This window comes from Syngnathoides biaculeatus, chromosome 6 (genome assembly GCF_019802595.1).
Source record: "Syngnathoides biaculeatus isolate LvHL_M chromosome 6, ASM1980259v1, whole genome shotgun sequence".
Taxonomy (NCBI): domain Eukaryota; kingdom Metazoa; phylum Chordata; class Actinopteri; order Syngnathiformes; family Syngnathidae; genus Syngnathoides; species Syngnathoides biaculeatus.
The window spans coordinates 27,578,112-27,600,628 of NC_084645.1; the positions used below are offsets into that span (position 1 = coordinate 27,578,112).

General features: G+C 41.1%; 1 protein-coding gene across 4 annotated transcripts in view; it reads right to left on the reverse strand.

Moving 5' to 3' along the window:
• Positions 1 to 5,338: 5,338 nt before the first annotated feature.
• The window catches only part of LOC133501767 (neuronal cell adhesion molecule-like), a 116,627-nt gene continuing 99,448 nt past the window's right edge, over positions 5,339 to 22,517 (reverse strand). For all 4 annotated transcript variants that reach the window (XM_061821714.1, XM_061821715.1, XM_061821713.1 and 1 more), the window contains 4 exons: positions 22,072 to 22,248; positions 14,755 to 14,886; positions 13,633 to 13,711; positions 5,339 to 8,494 (listed from right to left, as the gene is read on the reverse strand). In XM_061821714.1, coding sequence (XP_061677698.1) covers positions 8,236 to 8,494; positions 13,633 to 13,711; positions 14,755 to 14,886; positions 22,072 to 22,248 — 647 coding nt within the window. In that variant the 3' untranslated portion in view covers positions 5,339 to 8,235. The remainder of the gene's footprint in view (positions 8,495 to 13,632; positions 13,712 to 14,754; positions 14,887 to 22,071; positions 22,249 to 22,517) is intronic.

A 22,517-nucleotide genomic window follows, 5' to 3' on the forward strand; every position in this document is an offset into this window, starting at 1 on the left:
GGCCGGAAATGATGGTAGTCAACATAGATTGTGTGTTTTTTACATTCCTCAAAAATATGTTTTCTATGTTGGTTTGTTCGAAAGCGCGCTAAATTAACGACCAATTTTTGGCACCCGTCATACGGGACTAAATGGGAGGAGCTACAGGAGATGCTCTCCATTGATTGGTTGCCAACCAATGGTCACATCCTGTATATGTGAGGCAATCAACTTAATTTAAAAAAAAAAAAAAAACCTGTTACACATTTCTTGTGTTCCACATTCCAAAAACATAAGTTAGTAACTGTCCATTGATTGGTCTTTACTTTTTGTGTGTGTCAAAGATGAAAATCTATAAAAGCGTCCAACGTGGCATTGAGGAAACTCCGACAATTTTGGCCCTGGCACCAATAATTTTACACATTTTTCATTCAAGTGGACTAAAGTAGTGCCAAAGTTTTGCAACGTGGTACCAATAGCAGGGAAATGGTACCAAATAAGAAAAGGTAGTTGCTCTACATTGATTGGTCAATGGTAAATCAGCGCAACATTCATCCATCCATTTTTTTTTGCCGCTCATCCTCAAGAGGGTCACAAAAATAAGAAGGCATACAATCTGTTGGAAGTGTGTAGTGGTACACACGCCTGCCTTCGGTGCGGGGCAGCGTGGGATCGATTCCCGCTCAGTGATGGTGTCGAAATCTGCCCTGCGACTGACTGGGGACCAGTTCCGGGTGTAGTCTGTCTTTTGCCCCAAGCTAGCTGGGATAGGCTCTGGCTTTCTTGTAACCCTTGTGGGGATAAGCAGCTTGGATAATGACATGACATGACAATTTGTTGGTTATCCAGAGAATTTGGGGCCTTTGTGGATCTTCTGTCTACTGTAAATTTGGCATTTTCCTTCATTTGTTTGAATATTAACATAAAAATAAAGTCATATGCAGTTCAAAAATAAATGCCTCTTTTTTTATTTTTGCTCCAGCTGCGTTTGTTTAATTCCCGCAACGAGAAGCCGTTGAAGAAATACAATTTTCCGCCCCCCCGAGGGAGTCGGCGTGTGCCCGAGCAGAGCGAATTGGGTGCCGCGCAAAAGAGCAGCGAGCATATCAATTTTGCGCAATTTTGTTCAACCCCCGGACGAACGGAGACCGAGAGGCCTCGCCGGTGAATGACGGCGTTACGAGGCTGAATAAGGGGAAGTGGAAACATCCCTGCTGTCTGGCGGGGAGAGGGGGGGGGGGTGGGACACTGTCAGCCTGTCCAGGAGGAGGGTGGGGGGAGTGACACATGAAGATTTAGCCTCAATGATCTACGCGGGGGCTCGTGCAAAAGTAGCCGCCCTTCCTCGCCCCTCAAATATATACACATGGGACACAGTGTGGGGGAGGGGGGGGACCTCGGGGGATGTGAATCAGGGTGAGGAAAGGATTAGAACCTGGGTAGCGCTATCATGTGACGGGGATGCGGACGTCGTAGTGGAGCAACAAAGGATGTTTGGTTCAAAGATATGTGGGTGGGGGAGGAGGGGGGCGCAATGAAAGAAAGACTTAATTGACTTGAAGAACACAGGACGTGGCACGCGCATGGAAATATGGAACAGTCATCACAAGCAATGATCGTCTTGCAGCTCCCGGGGTTGCCAAACCAGCAGCGCATCTACATAATATGGGAAAGCTTTGGCTTTTGTACCCTTCAGGCACGGGTGTCAAACTCATGGCCCGGGGGAGCAGATCCGGCCCGCCGCATGATTTTATGTGGCCCGTGGAGGCAAGTCATGTGTATCAACTTCCGTGATTTTTTTATTTTATTTTATTTTTTTTCAAATCTGTACCAAAATTTCAAATTGTCATATCGGTGGAATACCCTCATGGAATGATTTGCGATAATGTTTTTAATTTTCTTCAGGTTTTTGTAAAGTTGCTTGGATTCGTACACACACACTTGTGCATGAAGGGGTCAACAGACAATATTCCACAATGTCAGCAGCTTTTATTAACCACTCAAAGTAACAACCCTCCCGGTCTGCTCAGCAACAATAAGGAAACTTCCATCCATCCATCCATCCATCCATCCATCCATCCATCCATCCATCCATCCATCCATCCATTTTCTTCACCACTTATCCTCACCAGGGTCACGGGGAGTGCTGGAGCCGATCCCAGCTGTCAACAGGCGGGAGGCGGGGTACACACTGAACTTGTTGCCAGCCAATCGAAGGGCACATGGAGACCAACAGCCACACTCACAATCACACCTATGGGCAATTTAGAGTGTCCCATTAATGTTGCATGTTTTTGGGATGTGGGAGGAAACTGGAGAGCCCGGAGAAAATCCACACAGGGACGGGGAGAACATGCAAACGCCACACAGGCAGGTCCGGGATTGAACTCGGGACCTCAGAACTGCGAGGCCAACGCTTTCCAGCTGATCCACCGTGCCACCTCGGTTTGTGATCATGTTTTTTTTTTATTATTTAATATTGTTCAGGTTTTTGCATAGTTGCTTGGTTTCATCCACACACACACACGTGCATGAAGGGGTCAATAGACAATATTCCACAATGAAAGCAACTTTTATCAAGCACTCAAAATAACAACCCTCCCGGTCCGCTCAGCAACACTCGGAAAACTTTTGCAAAATAAATCTTGAGAAAAAGTCAGACAATCAAAATAAAAGCACAAAAAAGTTGTTCCAACCCACTTTTTTGGGGGCCACATATATCACTCAAACTCAGGAAACCCGCACAAAGTAGGCCTGACAGAACTATTGTCGAGATTACTGTAATAAAGACTGGACAAGACCAAGAACTCTATTTTATTCTATTTTATTCAGCACCAGGGTACAAATAGTGGTGGATCCTCATTTTCATGCGAGCGCAAGTTTTGTTGAGCGTGTTTGCCATTTTGACACTTACGTCTGCTCAGACCTCGTCTAAATCCTGGTGCAAAGTAGACCGCTTGATGAATTTGAACAGGGCACAGGTGGACGGATCCTGAGCTCCGAGGAAACATTTTAGTCGCCAGGAGTTATTCTGTACACACGCTTGCATTGTGTGCCGGCGCACCGGCCAGCGAAGTAGCAAAGCTCCAATCTCTTCCAGACAGAAAAAGTCCATTCAGACTCTGTTGTAGCAGATTTAAAGGGAATGAGAGGAGCCGCTTTGTTCAGCGGCAAATACATTCGAATGTAAACACTCCCACGATGGCCTCCACCCTCAGATCCACCAAGATGGGCGCATCTACGAAATGACCAACACCACTCCACCCGCCTCTGATGCACAATTTTGCCACCTGTCACGCAAAATGTATGCAAATTTTTTTTTTCAATCCGAAAGCAAGCAGTAATAATTCAGCTGCTGCACACGCCCATCAATCCCAGAGCGCTGGACTGACAGGGAAAAGCGTGGCCAAGATGGGCTGAAGGACTGAAGGCCATTTAAGGAAGAGTAAAATCCCAGCTCAGAGCACAAGACTGTCAGTGCTGTTTTGCCACTAGGTGGCAGTAAAGTCAAGACTGAAAATATTCAATCATGTGATCTTTTCTGATGGCTGGGCTCTTCTTTCATATTCACATCCATCGACCCCTTTTCCTCTTGCATTTATTAAAATGCTGGGTAATCTGGAACCATCTGGAATCATCAACACCGCATTTATTACAACTGTAAAAAAGACAGAAATTGAAAGACATTAAAGCCCCTCTCGATGCTCAACACCCAGCACAAAATGCAAAGAACCTGCCGGAATACAAACAGTCCACATTAAAGCGCATCTCATCAAATTGAGATCTTGCCATTTTTGAAAGAGTCCGCATTAAAGCACATCACCTCAACACTGGGTACCCAGCATGAAATGCAGAGTGCTCAATGAAATGGAAAGCGTACTCCTTAAAGCGCCTCTCACTGCGGAGTAAACAATGTAAAACACCCGGTGTCAAACTCGAGGACCGGGGGCCATATCCGGCCCGCCGCAGGATTGTATGCGGTCCCCGGAGGCGAATCATTTGCGTCAACTTCCATGATATTTGTGAAAATGCCATGTCATGTCACTATCCAAGCCGCTTATCCTCGCAAGGGTTGCAGGTAGATGGAGCCTATCCCAGCTAGCTACGGGCGATAGGCGGACTACACCCTGAACTGGTCGCTGGTCCGTCCGCAGGGCAGATATCGACAACGTCACTGCGGGAATCGATCCCACGCTGGCTGCACCAAAGGCAGACGTGTGTACCACGACACCATCAGTGATTCCGCTCTTGTGAAAATCTGTACAAAAATTTCAAATTGTCACGTATCATAAATGATAACGTTGAGATATAAGGGCGGCACGGTGGATCAGTTGGTAAAGCTTTGGCCTCACAGTTCTGAGGACCCAGGTTCGATCCCGGCCCCGCCTGCATGGAGTTTGCATGTTCTCCCCGTGCCTGCGTGGGTTTCCTCCGGGCACTCCGGTTTCCTCCCACATCCCCAAAACATGCAACATTAATCGGACACTCTAAGTGGACCAAAGGTGTGATTGTGAGTGCGACTGTTTGTCTCTATGTGCCCTGCGATTGGCTGACAACCGGTTCAGGGTGTACCCTGCCTCCTGCCCGTTGACAGCTGGGATAGGCTCCAGCACTCCCCGTGACCCTTGTGAGGATAAGCGGCAAAGGAAAATGGATGGATGGATGGATATTATGAACATTTTTGAGTTACCAAATATGAACAATGCTTGAAAAGCCTGTAACTATGATGAGGCGATTAAAGATTATGGTTTTAGTAACTAAAATGTGGCCTGCGGCAAAAGTTATGTTTGACACCCCTGATGTAAAAAAAAATCAAGAACTTGCTGATATTGAAAGAGTACACATTAACGCAAAACTATTATTGCTGGATACTCCATGTAATATATTGAGCGCCTCTTAAAACTGAAAGATTTACAGTGGCATTAAAGCACTTTGCAATGTTTTAAAAAATGTAAAGTCTGGCCAAAAATGAAAGCATACACAGTAAAGCAAAAATCAGTGTTGCTGTATAAGTAAACAAGCCTTGCCTATAGTGTACTTTTCCAACCCCTCCGGTAATTACTGCATTCGCGCCCTTCGAGGTCCCAACTCTGATCAGCTTCTTTCATAATTCATACCGAATGAGCGAAATAAACTCGATGACACCATTCAGGAATGAGCCTCGATTCAACATTGGAGGAAAATGATTGTTTATTCATTCAATAGTGCTCCCGTATGAAGAGTAATACTTGCACTAAAAAAAAAAAAAAAAGGAAAAGAAAATTAAATAGAAACAAAGAAAGTATTGTGTTAGTACAAATCTGTTTCTTAAATACAAAAACAAGTTGAAATATTGTTGAAAATGTTTTGGCAGTGTAGAAATATGTCAACCTGATGAGCAAAATCTGAAAAAAAAAAAATCAAATAAAATCAGGCGTATATGATTTGTATTTGTCCATTTCATTACAGAACAACATATGTACACAATGCACAGCAAAAAAAAAAGAAAAAGGATTACCGTATATTTATATATATTTATATATATTCTCTACATTTAATACAGTTCTATGAACATTAGAACTCATGCACAATGTCGCCTTGCTCGCAAGCTATGTACAATCCACTTGAAGGAATATTTACATATTTCAACAAAATATTCTACAAGTCATCATCATCATCATCATCATCATAACAATACACAGAAAGTCAAACTTGATGCAAGTTAAGAAAAAAAAATAAAAACCTTGATCCCATCTAAAGGCTGTCAAGAAGCGTTGTTAGTATAAATCAACACATTATTGTTATTATTATTATTATCATTATTGTAGAAAATGAATAATGATGCATACATTCAGAATACCTAAATGTGATAATATTTGTTTTAATACAGTCCAGTAAGGTTATTCAAAGGATGTGATGTGGCCGAGTGCCCAAAAAAGAATATAATCACTAAACACACTGCCAAAGACAAAAACAGCCCCCACTGCGTCGAAAACTTCATGCCGTGCTGCTGAAATAAAGTTAAGCGTTTACCTCTGCCCGGGAATAAAAATGCAACAAAATCGTGTATCTGCACATTTATCCAGATCCACACCCACGTCTTATGGGTCCTGCCTCAAGCGAAAACTAAAAAAAAATAAAGACAAAAACCATAAACTTGTCTTTGACACCGCAGAAGTGACCCAAAACAAACACCAACCTTAGTGGAACTGTTATATAAATCAATCAAAACCTAGCAAAAATGTAACTCAGTAAAATTCGAATGTTACGTGTTGCTTTGTCGTGAATGTCGAACGTACCGCTGCCCTGCTCTGTGGACAAAAGACACGAGGACATCGTGAAGCGGAGGACGCGTGCGTATTTTGGATGGTCACGTGACAGGCAGGCCATGCAACGATCATGATGGGGAACGCGGAAAGCGCTGCACGCCAGCAATGCTCGGCTTGATAAGTACAGTACGGCACTCTGCAGAGGTCTCAGGTCGCCACCAGCTTTGTGGTTTTTCCACCGCGTTTGTATCGATTTTGAGTTAGCAGGCTACTTCCTGGTTAGGGTTAGGTTTGGGTAGGTAGCTAACCAAGCGGTGTAATCCTGTTAAGGAGCCATGCAATAAATAGCTTGTTTGGCCGCTACCGCCAGCTAGCTCGCCAACACAGCAACTAGCAAGGGGTTCTATAGTTTTTGTGTCGCCTGTCTCAGTAACAGACAGTCAACTAACCAAGGAACCAATTTGTGGAGGAAACAAAATTAGTTGTTTTGAAACAATCTCAAAAGTTTTGTGGAAATTGTTGAGTGATTTTCACATCATTCTGCTAACTAGATTATGCTGAAATGGCTAGCTTGTTTGTGAACTCACATGCAACCAACCAAGCAACTAACTAACTAACTATCGAACTAACTAACATGATGACAAGTAGGTAGCGAACCAAGTGGTGTAATCCTGTTTAGGAGCCATGCAATAAATAGCTTGTTCGGCCACTAGCTAACCTGTCAACTAGCTAGCTAGCCAACACAGAAATTAGCAAGGGGTTCTATAGTTTTTGCATCGCTCAGTAACAGATAGTCAACTAACCAAGGAACCAATTTGTGGAGGAAACAAAATTAGTTGTTATGAAACAATCTCAAAAGTTTTGTGGAAATTGTTGAGTGGTTTTCACATCATTCTGCTAACTAGATTATGCTGAAATGGCTAGCTTGTTTGTGAACTCACATGCAACCAATCAACTAACTAACTAACTAACTAACTAACTAACTAACTAACTAACTAACTAACTAACTAACTAACTAACTAACTAACTAACGTGATGACAAGTAGGTAGCTAACCAAGTGGTGTAATCCTGTTTAGGACCCATGCAATAAATAGCTTGTTCCACCACTAGCTAACTTGTCAACTAGCAAGCTAGCCACCACAGCAACTAGCAAGGGGTTCTATAGTTCTTGCATCGCTCAGTAACAGATAGTCAACGAACCAAGGAACCAATTTGTGGAGGAAAGAAAATTAGTTGTTGTGGGATTAGCAATGAAACAATCTCAAAAGTTTTGTGGAAATTGTTGAGTCGCTTTCAGTTCATCCTGCTAACTAGCTGATGCCGAAATGTTTCTGAACTAACTAACTAACTAATGAACACAAGTCCACTTCCTCTGGCGCTTTTTCGGTGGGGAAAGTTAACAGGAATCGGCTTGTAACCAACAATTATTGTATAATTCAATTGAAAAGAGCATTTATGAATGCGTCAGGCTAATTTAGCCAAAAGAAGTTTGATGAAGCCACAAATCTAAGCGTGGGCCTCGACCAATGCACAGGACTGTTAAGACGAAAATATTATTAATGGTGGGCATGGGTGTTATGGCAACTGAATATGTTTACAATTTACTTTGTGCGAAAAATAAAAACATGGCAGCCATAGTGTGAACATACAAGCAAACGGACCTCTTCAGAATGTTTATAAACAATATTTGCCGAGGAACTTTGGGGTAGCAGAAAAGCGATTGATTGATGTCAAAGTCCTTCCCAAAAAAAAAATCTAAATGAATGCAGCAGAACTTGCGGGCGAGGAGGCCATATCGAGTGGATGTTGCGCAGAAATGATCGATAAAACATATTGGCCACTTTTTAAAGGACTGGAAAGCAAATCGTATCGGTGAAGTGTCAAGAGCAGATATTTAATAGTAAAGGCGTTCGGTTATTGTCTTCTAAAAGTGTCTCGGTGAAGGTGTCCCAACGACAACATGCACGTCCTTTTTTTTTTTTTTTTTTTTTCCTGTGGACCTTGAAGCTAAACGAAGGAGTTCAAGGAGTTCATGGCGTTAATCGGGGACGGCGCCTCGGAGCTCTCGTGGCCCTCGGCGGCGGGGCCGGCGGCGTCCCGGCCGGTGCTCTTTCCGCTATACTGGCCGATAAACGAGCCGTCCTCGTTGAACTGGCCGTCTCCTCCTTCCCCGTAGTCTACTAAACTGTCGTCACTGTCGTCCCGCTTAACCGTACCGCTCGACGGCGTGCGGCTCCCTTTTAACGGTTTATGGTCCTCATTGTCGCTGAGGGGAAAGAACGACATGCAATTGCGTTAGCGGTGGTGATGACGTGCTGATGCCATTTTTTTTCTTCTTTTTTTTTTTTAGACGGAGCATCTGTACAGTAATTTTTACCACCACCTCAGCCAGTTTCCCAACCATTATTAGTGAGCCAGCACTCATAAATTATATTAAGAAAAATCTTACTGTACATCACAGGTGTCAAACTCAAGGCATGGGGGCCAGATCTGGCCCGCCACATGATTTTATGTGGCTTGCAAAAGCAAATCTAGAGTGTCAATTTCAATGATTCTTGTAAAAATCTGTACCAAAATTTCAAATTGTCATATATCATCACTGATAAAATTGATATTTTACAGGCATTTTTTGGTTACCAAATGTGAATAGTTGAAAAACATTACCCTTGATTTGTGATTCCAAAACTAGTTCATAAATTGATGATTAAATATTTTTTGTTCCACAGTCATAACAGCCCTCTGAGGGAAACCGGAACAACACTGGGGCCCGCGAGAAAAATGATTTTGACACATGAAAGTGCTTTAAAAAATGACATTAAAATAATCCCCATGCTTAATTTACTGCAATAAATGGGGATCACTGTACAATAAAGAATCTCAATATGTGATATTATTCTATTGCATGAAAAGCATAAAGTGCACATACAGATTAACTGTACCTTCTCCCATCTCGTGGAAGAGCATTTTAATTATTGTGCTTTTCAGTACATGCCGTTGGCATAGATAGGTGAAGAAAGATTATTATTAAAACATTATTTGTGTTAAACAGATCATTTTTTGACCAGTTAAATCAAATTGGATAATTTCCCTCGAGCAGTAATTTGCCGTGGCGCTGTGGTTGGGAGTTACCGGTCTAAGGAAATAGATCGTAAAAAGTCTTTGAATGTGAATGTGGTTTGCTCCATTTCTAAAAAAAAAAAAAAAAAAAAAAAAAAAAAGAAATATAATTGTGAAAAAATGATTCATTGGTTTCCATCAGGCAACAGGGGAATAGACGTCAAGCAATGTCACACTGGTTGGATTCCCCTTGAAACCAAATCAGACATGAGGTGGTCAATGTGGTTTTTTTGTTGTTTTTTTGCTTTGTTGCAATGTCACAGACACGAAAAGGCTGTGATGACAAAACTCAAAAATGACATTGGGAAAAAAAAAAAAAAGCAACCAAACACCTTCCATCCAAAAGCAAGCGTGAGAGTTTTGACATAATTGCGACATAATTATAGAGATATATAAAAAAAAAATACATCCTCAAAGTCTTCATTGTGTGCATGAATTGAATGTCAGTGACGCAAAAAGCCAACATGGAGCTAAAAGATTTGTTCAATTTGGACACTTTATGGGCAAGAGAATCGCTACACCTCGAAATGGGACAACGTAGACTTGTTCCAGTTGATTGGTATTGATATTTTTGCTTATATGATGTTTAAATATTAGCTTTTGTCCAACGTCAAGGCCATGTACAAAAGTGCGTGGTTGTTATGCTACAATGACAGCTTTGAGAAAGATTGGGTGTATGACTGTTATGTCAAACATAACCTCGAGAGGAATAATTGACGAAACGAGTGTGTGTGTTCTTGTTCCACTACACAAATTCAACAGTTATTGTATTGACTGCAACAGTGTGATTGTTTTGGCACAGACGTAGCTTAGAAAGTGGTTGTTTTGACAACACAAGTGTGTGATTGTTATGCCGCACAAACAGCTTCGAGAGTGCGACACTGTACATGACGTACGCGTTTGAGAGTGACTGTTTCAACTACGTGAGTGTAGGACGCTTAGTTAAAAAATATATGATTGTTATTCCACACATAGCTTTGAGCGTTATTGTTTTGACTACAAGTGTTCGCTTGTTATGCTACACATACAGGTTTGAGAGTAACAGATTTTTGAGGACACAAGTTACACTGTTGTGCCGCACATAGCCTCAAGACGTAATGTTTTGACGATAGAAGTCTGTGATTGTTATGCTACATTAACAGCTTTGAGAAAGACTGTTTAACCACACAGGTGTAAGATTGTTACGTCAAACATAGCCTCGAGAAGGATTATTGACGAAACGCGTGTGTGTATTATTGTGATACTACACAAATTCAACAATTATTGTATTCACTGGAACAGTGTGATTGTTTTGCCACAAACGCAGCTTTGAAAGTGTTCTTTAACGAAAAAAGTGTGTGATTGTTATGCCACGCAAATAGCTTCGAGAGTGTGACACTATACACGACGTACACGTTTGAGAGTGACTGTTTCAACTACGCGAGTGTATGACTTTTAGTTAAAAAAAAAAAACTATGTGATTGTTATTCCACACAGGTTTGAGAGTTATTGTTTTGACTACGAGCGTGCGCTTGTTATGCTACACATGCAGCTTTGAGACTAATGGATTTTTGAGGACACAAGTGTTACACCGTTGTGCCGCACATAGCCTCAAGAGGGAATGTTTTGACTATAGAAGTGTGTGATTGTTATGCCACACATACAGATTCGAGACAACCCCATTTTTTTTTCGTTTTTTCGCTGTATCACACACAGAGCTTTGCAAGTGATTATTTTTACTTTACGAGCGTACGACTGCTACGGCACGCACGGCTTCGAGAGCGGTGACATGAACGATTTGAAAGATTGATTAAAAGCTGTGCGTCAATACAATTGCCCATACGCTTAAAGTATGCAAAGGTCCACATTGAAGCCGAGAGATTTATTCTCGCAATGTGCTCAGACACCACGAAGGCTTTATGACTAAATAAATATTCAACTTGATGACGAACAGCTTGCGGCGCATTCTCTGAACTGAGATTTATTTTTTCGTTTTTTTTCGTCTCCACAGTGACACCCACCCTGTTCATACACACACGTATGACAGACCCTTACCTCTCCCGAGGCTGCATGGTGGGATTCCCCTACACGTTCACAAATGTAAACATTGTCCAATGCAGAGAGCAAACAGATCTCATGTGTGACTTTAGTGAAGAAATAACAGCAAATATGGAACTGGAAAAAAAAAATAGACTTACTTATGAACCCGTGCCCATCTAATATTTACCCTTTGACAAATAGGTGACTGATGATATGAAAGAAAATCCCGTCAAATCAACTCTTTCTGAACCTCAAATTGCTTGTACAAAGACGTGTTAAAACCACAGAGAAAATTGGGAAAGAAAATGGTAAAATTATGAAGAAAAAAAGATATTTTTAGAGAGGAAAAAGAAAGTCATATGAGGATTTATGCTGTTAAAATTAATACTCTCTTAAAAATCTTGGACTTCTGTCCCATATGACAAACCTTGAAATGAACCCAAACAGAAATAATAATACCGTAATTTCCGGCCTACAGAGCGCACCTGGTTATATGGCACACCCAGTACATTTGTAAAGGAAATACCATTTGGTACATACATAGGCCGCAGCTGTGTAAAAGCCGCAAGTGCCCACATTGAAACACAAGATATTTACCAAGAAAGACGGTACAGAGAGAGTTTAACGGTAGCACCACCGCACGAACACTAATGCTAGTGCCGCGCTAACGCTAGCGCCGTGCTAACGCTAGCGCTGCGCTAACAGGGCCGGTTAAAAAAAGCATAAAGGTAAAAATCACTGAGACACGGCAGTAACACACGAGCACAGCGCTAACAGAGCCAGACCGGTAAAAGTCACTCCCTCGGCACATATATTCCACCGGTCTCACTCTTACCTTTTTGCGCTCAAGTGCCACCTTGCGGCCGTTAGAAAAAAAATGCACAAATTAGCCGCATCACCGCCAAAACCGCAGGGTTGAAAGCGTGTAAAAAAAAGTCGCGGCTCATAGGCCGGAAATTACGGTAATCAAATGAGAAGGAAAATAAGCGCAACGCTGAAAAAGAAGAAAAGACTAGTACAGTACACAATTGAACGCGATGGAAGTAATTTTGATAGTTGTTGTATCACAATAAAATTACAAAAAACATCAAGCGGGAAAGTTGTAATGTTATATTGCAATTTATTTTCACAAAACTAGGACTTTATTCTTTTAAGATTTAGACTTTTTTTTTTTCCCTTGCAAAATTCTGACATTCCTTTGCATTATTGATAATTACTTATTTTTCTCTGGTGACATTTCATGATTTACCCTCGGAAAAAAAGCCAAGGTCATAATATCAACAGAATAAATCATAATGTTGTATGACTCTTTTTAATGTAAAAAAATACACTTTTTGTCATGCTTTCTTCCTAATAATAGTCGGACTTTAATTTCCTTTGTATTATTATTATTATTATTATTATTGAGTTGGTGTCATCAAATAGATTTTCTTTTGGGAAAAAGGGAAAAAAATATAGAATTTTTGTTATGAAACGCATTCTCCCAATGATTGGCAACATTCAATTTGAACCCATCTGCATCTGTACACATAGCCGACCAATACATACATTCCAACACATTATAAGCTAATGCAGTCATTTTAATATATTATATATATCTATCTAAGTTCTTCACAACATGCTTACCACATATTATATGTATATATGTCTTGTACATATCCAGTAGATATGCATGTTATCTCGGTAATAATTCTGAAGAACACATTTGGATATACATACATAAAAAAAGAATATAAAGAACTTTTTTAAAAAAAAAATGTCTGGACCCCATGATGTTGTTTGTGCACATTAAAGTAATAAAATAAACATTGCAAACACACAAACAACACGGATACAGAAAGGTTGCAAGTACTGTAAAGTGCTTTGTTCTGTGCGCAGCCTCCAAACGGGACGCTAACAGGCATAGCTTGATAACGGGTGAGCTTCGATCGCTGTCTTGAGTAGCTTATTAGTCGTAGTATTAGCTTGTGTGTCACAAAGGAACTCGGTGTATAGTTTCGCAGGAAGAAACGGACCCCCCTTTATCCTGAGAACACGAAGAGTCTCGCTTTTGATCGAGCAAAGGGTCCATTAATGCGGCATCCGCGGACGTCCCCGATAAAATGTGCTTTATGCTAACAGGGGAGGGGAACGCTTCCCCGTTGATCGCTTTCGGTCGTGAGTTGTGAAATGAGCTCAGGCCCGGTTAGAAAGAGTCACTGGGTTTAAACGGGGGGGGGGGGGCTCTTGGGCCTCTTGGGCTACTGAGCCTTCACTGCGGTCTCTCACCTGTATTCCCCAAAAGTGCAGTCTTCGTCTTTCATGGGCTGGAACTCCGGGTCGGTGTGAGCGTCCTCCTTTTCTTTCACTACGCCCAAAATAAGAAGAAAAGTTAGGGAAAAAAAATGTACTGTTTTGCCGCTGTTATTGACGTTAAAGGCGAAATCTGATGCTTTGCGTGAACAGTGTATTCAATATGTCATGTTATATGGACTCTAGTTTGACAATGTGATGCTAAATCCTCTCTCATTTCAGAGTGTTTTGAGAAGATTTTTATCAACAATTACAAATTTTCAGGGACGCTGGTGTTTTCGCGAGTTACATGACCTACGTGGGCGGATGTGACGTGTCCCGTGCCGGTCTAAACGCTGGATTACATGGGACACCGTTATGCCCAGTCCCGATTTCTCGGATTTATCGTCATTTGATGAAGAAATAGCAGTATCGGTTGATCGGGAAGACGGAGGAATACTTCCATCCAGATTTGAACCTCTGGCTGTCAATAATGTTGAATATTCGGATGGTTCTTCGGGCGGAATGATGTGGAGTCTGACTACTCGGAGGCCTACGAGCGACATAAATGCGTAAACGAAGGCCTCCGTAGCTCCAGGCCGGCAGCCGCGGATGGTTCTTCGGACAGGAATGACGCGAAGTCTGGCTGCGGGCCGTGAGCTGACCTTTCAGGCAGCGGAGGCCTTTAGCCGAGCTTTGGTGGTTGGCCGTTAGCCCCAGACGCCGGAGCTAGGCTAAAGGCCTCCGCCGCCTGGAAGCTCGACTCGTGGCCCGCCGCAGCCCGCTTCGTTAGCCCTGGACGCCAAAGTTAGGATAAAGGCCTCCGGGGACGTCAAAGCTCGGCTCGCAACCTGCCGCCACCGAAGGCGGGCCACGACCTCTGGCGGCGTGCCTTTAGCCTAGCTTCGCCGTCTGGGGCTAATGCCCTCCCACCGCCTGGAAGCTCGGATCGCGGCCCAATTTTTTTTAGGCTTGGAACGCATTATTTCCTTTTCCATTTATTGTAATGGGAAATATCGATTCGGTTTTCAAACAAATCACTTCTTGAACGGATTGTGGTCGAGAACCGAGGTCGTACTGTAAAACTAAAATTGGGGACCGATGTGGCCCATTCCTCACCTGGATATTTGCCTCCTTTGTTCCTCTGGATGAAACAGATGATGAGGAGGATGAGGATGAGGAGGGCGATGGCGCACATGAGGCCGATGAACCAACCCTGCGTCGCGATGTCCACCTGCCGGCTCGCCACAGCTGAGCAGAGACGGAAGGGGGAGGAGGAAAAAAGGACGACGTCACTTCAACCTTAGTTTTTTAGCACCGACTATTGTCCTGGAAACAAAGACGTGCTCGCTATTTTTTTTTTTTGCGATCTACTTCCTCAGCAGCGGGTTACGGGTAGCTAACTTCCGAAACCACTTTCATGATGGAGGAGTTACAAATGTCCAGTCTTGGGAGAAATGTCAAGTAAAAGAAATGCTTCTTTTTGGAGGAATTTAACAAAGTAAAGCATTACTGCGTTGTATAAAAATGCTTCCTGCTGACATCAATGCTGGTCATTCACTCAGTCGGCATGTACTACTCCACTCCATGTGACTTTGGTTTCTAATGAAGTCCCGCCTTCCTTTTCCACGAGTGTTGACAACAGACGGCAATCGTTAAAGCGAGTGGTCGTGATGTCACTCGGTGTTACGCAAATAACTATTTGATTGCTTTTGGTTTTTCTTTGAGTTTCTTGAAAAGAGTCACATTATGGAAAATCTACGTTATTGCAGTGAAGAAAATAAGTATTTGAACACCCTGCTATATTGCAAGTTCTCCCACTTAGAAATCATGGAGGGGTCTGAAATTTTGGGGCGGTGGACTTTTGAAGGCGGACTAACAGGTCTTTGAGGGTCAGAATTCTAGCTGATAGACAGGTGTTCAAATACTTATTTGCATCTGTATCACACAAATAAATTATTAAAAAAAATCATACATTGTGATTTCTGGATATTTCTTTTTAGATGATCTCTCTCACAGTGGACCTGCACCCACGATGACAATTTCAGACCCTTCCATGATTTCAAAGTGGGTGTTCAAATACTTATTTTACTCAAACAGGGTGTTCAAATACTTATTTTCTTCACTGTATAGTTGGCATACAAATAATTTGGTATCAGAAGTTCCTGCCCACCCGATGTGAAATTTAGATATGATGAGATAAGCTATAAGAAAATATAAAATAACCCCAGAGAAAATTCAGGTGTTACAGGAAATATTAATGGGTGGTACCGCTACTTACGAACGTCTCTAGTCACAAAAAATTCCTCGGAAAAAAAACCCAAAATGTATATATATTTCAAATTAAAAAACAAATAGGCACCAGATTTGGATTCCCCAAATTTCACAACATTAGTATATTAATATAATACACAATATAATCACAACATAGATAAAATTAAAAAAAAAAACCATAAAATGAGTAAATATATAATTGTTCTGAAAATCTGTTTGTGAGCAATTCTGCACTTTTTAGTAGCGGTGGTGCGAATTTACATAATCCGCATAACCTCACTTGGATTGACTTTCTCTGGTCATAACATGATCCACAAGGCCGGGTTTAGATCCAGGGCTATTTTCAAGCAAAGGCTTGGTTACACCATTTGAAACACCATCATGCAGAACACCCCCAAAGCTATAAGGTAAGCTGAGCTGCATTGAAGTTAGTGTTAGCCAACTGATAAGCAGCACAAACTTTGGCTGGGTGAAGTTGGTGCAGTGGTTGTGTTTGTTGATGTGCGCATGCGCCACATAGACGCATCATGTACTGCGACCTTCTACCTCTCTGATTGAAAATCATTTCATTGTGTTTTTGGTTATTAATAATTTGTGTTTTGCTGCTGCAAGTAAAAGACTCCGGCCCTGGTCTTCATGTTGACAAATGCCAGACTTGCCATCGGCCCAAAGGGCAAGTCCGGGCCGGTTAATAAAAACAGGCTGATTTCAACACGATAAAATAATGGGTGTGAAAAGAGTCCTACAATTCTTGACTCAACACATGGGAATTTCTTTAAAAACACAGATGTTGCCTTCAATGTCAGAAATTGAATAGACTAGAAAAGATGAAACTAAAATTACAATTAATTGGCTCTAATACTTTTGCTGGAAGTGGAAGAAAAATGTTTTTTTTAAGCAACTGACGATAAAATTATCCTTTGACTTTGTGAAAAAAGGCCAAACTTTCAACATGAGAAGCATATCTATCTATCTATCTATCTATCTATCTATCTATCTATCTATCTATCTATCTATCTATCTATCTATCTATCTATCTATCTATCTATCTATCTATCTATCTATCTATCTATCTATCTATCTAATAAAATAATCTACATATTATTCTTTATTATTTATATTATTTTATTTATTTACTTTTAATATTATTATTGTTTTAGGTGAAAGTACCTTAAAATGATTGCGGCTGTAGACACGGTAATATTGTAACCAGCAACAAGTAAAGGGGTATTATGACAAAAGTAACCATATGCTTCTTTTTTCAAATTTTTTTTTTTTTTGGTTATTTCATTCGGCCAGATGTGAGGCCCACAGAATTTAATCGTGTGGGCTTTGGAGGTTTTATGAGTCTATCATTCATTCCCCCGCTTGTAGCTCATTTCGTGACATCAGAGTAGCGTTGCAAAATTGCTGCACGGCAATACATTTTTTTTTCTGTCCCCAAGTGCGGTCCAAGTTTGAGACTTTTTTTATGGGCCTCACATTGCTCCACTGCGAAGAAAAACTGTCAGACAAAAACTGAAAAGCCTAAACTGCCAAATGCTAATGGCCTTCCGTTCGTCTGAATGATACCTGAAATGACACAGAAAAAGGTATTGTGTGTATTGTGACTTTTGGAATATAAAATAAATAATAGCATTTAGGAAGTTACTTGCCCAACGCTGGAAATGACAAATATGACGTGACTGATGCAACCTTTCCAGACATCATGTATCTCAAACTCAGGCAATCACCCAAACATCGTGATGACACAAATACACATCATTCACCCACTCACAAGCTTACTACGCTGTAAGTGATGTTTAGATATTGTCATGTAACAGCTCCCAAACGAGCACTACAGCGCAGCCAGGCCTGTCTGAGACGCCCCAACCATCCGATGTACCGCTTCGAAGACGTGCAAAAGCGCAGTGGGCCCAGACACGCGCCTCACCTGGCACCGTCACCGTGAGCTCCCTGGAGCGCTGGGGCTCCCGGTCGCCGTGACCTTGGGCCACCAAGCGCACCCTATAGGAGAGGCCCTCCTTCAAGCCCCTCAGCGTAAAGCTCTGAGAGCCGTTCACCAGCTCTTTGCGCCATTCGTCTTCGCCTTCACCTGCGGGGGAGGGACGGCAGATGTGTGCAGGGTTGGACACGTCATTAAGGCTGAGGATGTGCTGCCCGACGATCTTCTTTTCATATCCACGCATCAGCCACTCATTAGATAGACTTGCACAATGAAACTCAAAACAAAACATCCAAGTTTGAACACTGTGGGCGCAGTTTCAGCTCTTTAAGAATTTCAATTGTTGACATCAAATTGTACTTTTTGGCTCTATTATTTCATCCATCTTATAAACCCTGGTTTACTGGATTGAATCATACAAAAAGATATGGATTTCAATCACAGCTCAACTCTTGGAAATTATTATTTTTTTCCCCCCACATTTGATCATTTATCCATTATTTACAGTACCATCATTTCCAGCCATGACTTTTTTCCACACGTTTTCAACCCTGCGGTTTATGCGGTGATGCGGCTAATTTGTGCAATTTTTCTAACGGCCGCAAGGGGGCACTCGAGCGGAAAAGGTAAGAGTGAGATTGGTGGAATATATGTGCAGAGGAAGTGACTTTTACCGGTCCGGCCCTGTTAGCGCTACGCGAGTGTGTTACTGCCGTGTCTCAGTGATTTTTATCGGTATGTTTTTTTTTAACCGGCCCTGTTTGCACGGCGCTAGCGTTAGCGCGGCGCTCGCTTAGCGCTAGCATTAGCACAGCGCTAGCATTAGCGTTAAACACTGTCTACCATCTTTCATTGTCAATATCTCGTGTTTCAATGTAGGTTCCAATGTGGGCAGTTGCGGCTTTTACACAGTTGCGGCGTATGTATGTACCAAATGGTATTTCCTTTACAAATGTACTCGGTGAGGCTTATAACCAGGTGCGCTCTTTAGGCTGGGAATTACGGTATTTATTCTTACAAGGGCGCAATTGCATGCACCGATATCTAGCATTCCTTTGTTTCCTAAAGAGGTGTTTAACAGCTTACTGCACTCCAGTGGAGCAAATGAATGAAACAATTTAGATTTTCACAAGACTGCAGAGTGCGGAACTGTATGACTGCCACACCAAAAAAAAAAAAAAAAGTCGCATTTCACATAATTATGTGAATCGTTTCACATAATTTTTTTTTTGGGTGTGGCAGTAATACGCTTCCGAAGCAGAGCGTGGACGAGCATTTCCTTTTAATTTAAGAAGTGGAAGCTCCCGCTGCCAGCTGGAGAAACTGCAGTATGAGATTTACTAATGTTGAAAGAAAATCGGTGGTACTGTAAACATTTCATTTTCAAGGTGAAGGGAAAAAAAATGAAGTCCCAAAAAATATGTAAACATTGATTAAAAAATGTGTATAAAATAATATTTAAAAAATGAGGCCAGCAGAAGAAAATCCCTGAAAATAACTACAAATAATTTAAACTTTAAAAAATTAAATAAAATACTTTTTATTTATATACAAAAATATTAGGATTAAAAAGTATGATTAATTAAAAAATAAAATGAGTAAAAACAAAAATATTGGGACTAAAAAGTATGATGAACTAAAACATAAAATGAATAAAAACAAACAAAAATTAGACTGGCAGGAAACCTTGTATATACATTTTTGTACATGTGTATGTGCATCAAATTTATTTATTTATACTTTTTTACTTAAAATTTTAGAATCAAATATTATTTAATAAATTAAAATATTTGAAACAGCTCTTGGCATGAATGAAAAAAAAAAAGAAATATTATACTTGAAAATAAAGGACTAAAAATCTCAAAAGATTGTGCAAGTGTACTTAATGTTGTGGCCGGTGAGCCTACTTCTGTTGATTAAAGGTAATCATGAGATGACCTATTCAATGATGATTATAGTCAGTGTTGAAGAGACTAATAAAACCGAGTTTTTAAAATCCACAATGCACCCAAATCCAAATCAATTGGGGTCACAATACTGTGCTGACTGTGCAACTTTTGACATTGCTTGTAAATACACAAAAAGCTCCGTTTAATAACAGCGGAACAACAAGGACTCTCGTGATCCATCTTTAGTCACCTTACGTGGAGCTCTCCAAAATGACAAGAATAATAACAACATTGCTTACTGTTTTCCACTACGTATTCTAAATAAATGTTTCTCTCCGGGCCCCAGTACTCCCAACTGATCAGGGTGCCGTCCTCTCCCCTGGAGGCGTTAACGCTCCCGAAGGGACTGGCCGCCGACGCTGAACACACAAGAGAGAACATCTGTTGGCGGACGTGAGGCGTTCAGGTGCTAGCGGCGGGGGGTCAGATAGCGCAAGGCAACACAACAAGATGATAGGCAACATCAACACACTCATCGAGGGGTGGGGGGGGGCACACAAACAAGCCTTTCCATGCGAGGGGACGCCATCGTCATACACAGCGGACATGCCAGTTCGTGCGCTCCGCTGCAGTTCGCCAGTCCACGAAAATGCAAACAATTGGACGGTAGCCATCAAACTTCACCCAAAATGCCAAAAATCGAGTTCCGTGTTCTTCTCAATCAAACTATAGAAGTCAACCAGCGATTGTGTTTAACTATGGACAATTTTTTCACGCCGTCGGCTTTGAGAAGAACATTTCGCGGAAGGCCGCGCAATCTGACGGCCAGTACGGCGACAACGTGCACGCCCGCATTCCATGCGTCGCTATGGATACCGCCGCCTCCCGGGCCGACGTCCTGGTCGAGATGGGCTCAGGTGCGAACGATAGAGAAACAACAACAACACGGTGCGATCACTACGACATGTGGACACACACACACTTGCAAACAGACACTACAGTAACACAAATGTAGTTGGCATGGTTGCTGCGAGTCACCTTTTAAGCAATGCAAATGGGAAACACAGTTGAACGTGCATTTTGACTTTTGGTAATAAATGAAGACGATACTCGACACCACATGACGACGATGCAACAATATCCAAAGAAATTCTGAATCACGTTGAAAAGGAACTCTCAAAATCATTCTCATCTTCAATGAATATGACCTTGTGTCAAGAATATTATGCATCTCACTATTGTCCATTTTATTGCATAATTCTACACATATGGTAAAACATTGATTGAGGTGTGAATATATGGTAGGTAGTTTTAATTTTACTGTACATTGATAAGTATTGTTTATGTCAGTATTTTAAATTAGATAGTATTAAATGATTAAATATTTGATACTTAATATTTATAATATAAAATATATAAAAATAAAATATTTCTTTCAAAATGACATTGATAAATTATATATTACAATATTTAAAATATATTTGTTAGAAATAAATACTGTAGTAATTCAAATTCCAAATGAGTGCACCTTATTGATTTAGAACAAAAAAGTTCATTTATTTTAGTTTGTCAAGAAGTGAAACTTTTATGATAGTCCGATGATATCTCATTGCAAACATTCATGACAAGAAAGAAATCCAATTAATTTTTACATTTAAAATAATTTAAACAATTCTTGATTATTTTGTGGTTTTCCCTAGTTGTAAACTATAAATGATTATTTAAAAAAATATTTTACCGTGTGTAGTTTATGTAATATGAGTTTCACTTTTTGAACAGAAGCACTGAAATAAGTGTAATTTTCCACAAATTTTTGTTTTTCAATGTCAAGAAGTGAAACATTTATGACACTCCCATAATATCCCATAACAAACATTCATGAAGGGAAAAAAATCCAAATAAGTTTTACGTTAAAAATAATTTTAATTCTTGATGAGTCTGTGGTTTTCAAACTATTTACTTTATTTTCAAAAACATTTTACCGTGAGTGTAGTTTATGTAATATGAGTTTCACTTTTTGAACGGAAGCCCTGAAATAAATGAAAATTTCCACAATATTGTTATTCACGGAGTCACCCCACACTTTTCATTCTACATATTAAATTCTTTTCGTTATAATTGTCATTACCTTTATGTCACCGATTGGCCGAGAGAGGTCATGTGGTTCGGCTGCTTTCTAGCGAGGTGTGTGGAATTAATTTTCAACTTCAAATGACCGAATACCTTCCCTTTTTTAAATTGACAGTAGAAAATAATTGACTTTGTCTGCAGATGATGGCACTGGGTCAATTAAAAACATGATGACTGCGGACATTTTTTCTGTCTTACCTTCGTCCACGACGGTGACCGCCTCCTGCGTAACGGCCGGGCCGGCCCCCTTGCGCGTTTTGGCATTCAAATAAAACTTGTAGCGCGTGCTGTACTTGAGGTTGCGCAAAGTGACCGAGGTCTCATTGGCGGCCAGGGCCAGCTCCTCCTCTGGGCCCAGCTCATTGGAGTTATTGACTACGAGATGGCGGGATGATTGGGTGGTAAGTTGAATAAAGGTGCGAGAAGGATAATGAGGAGGAGGAGGAGGAGGAAGGACATGTTGATGGCGTTCAAGTGTCAATGATGACAAGTGTGGAAAGAGGGTTCAGGTACAAGAGGCGGGAACGACAAAAGGCGATCTGTTAGTTGGTGTAACTGAGCCTAAATAAAAGGTGACTTTATAGTTATTCATTGTCTCTATCGATGACCGTACAAGACATGAGACTGAAAGCTACGTGAAGCGA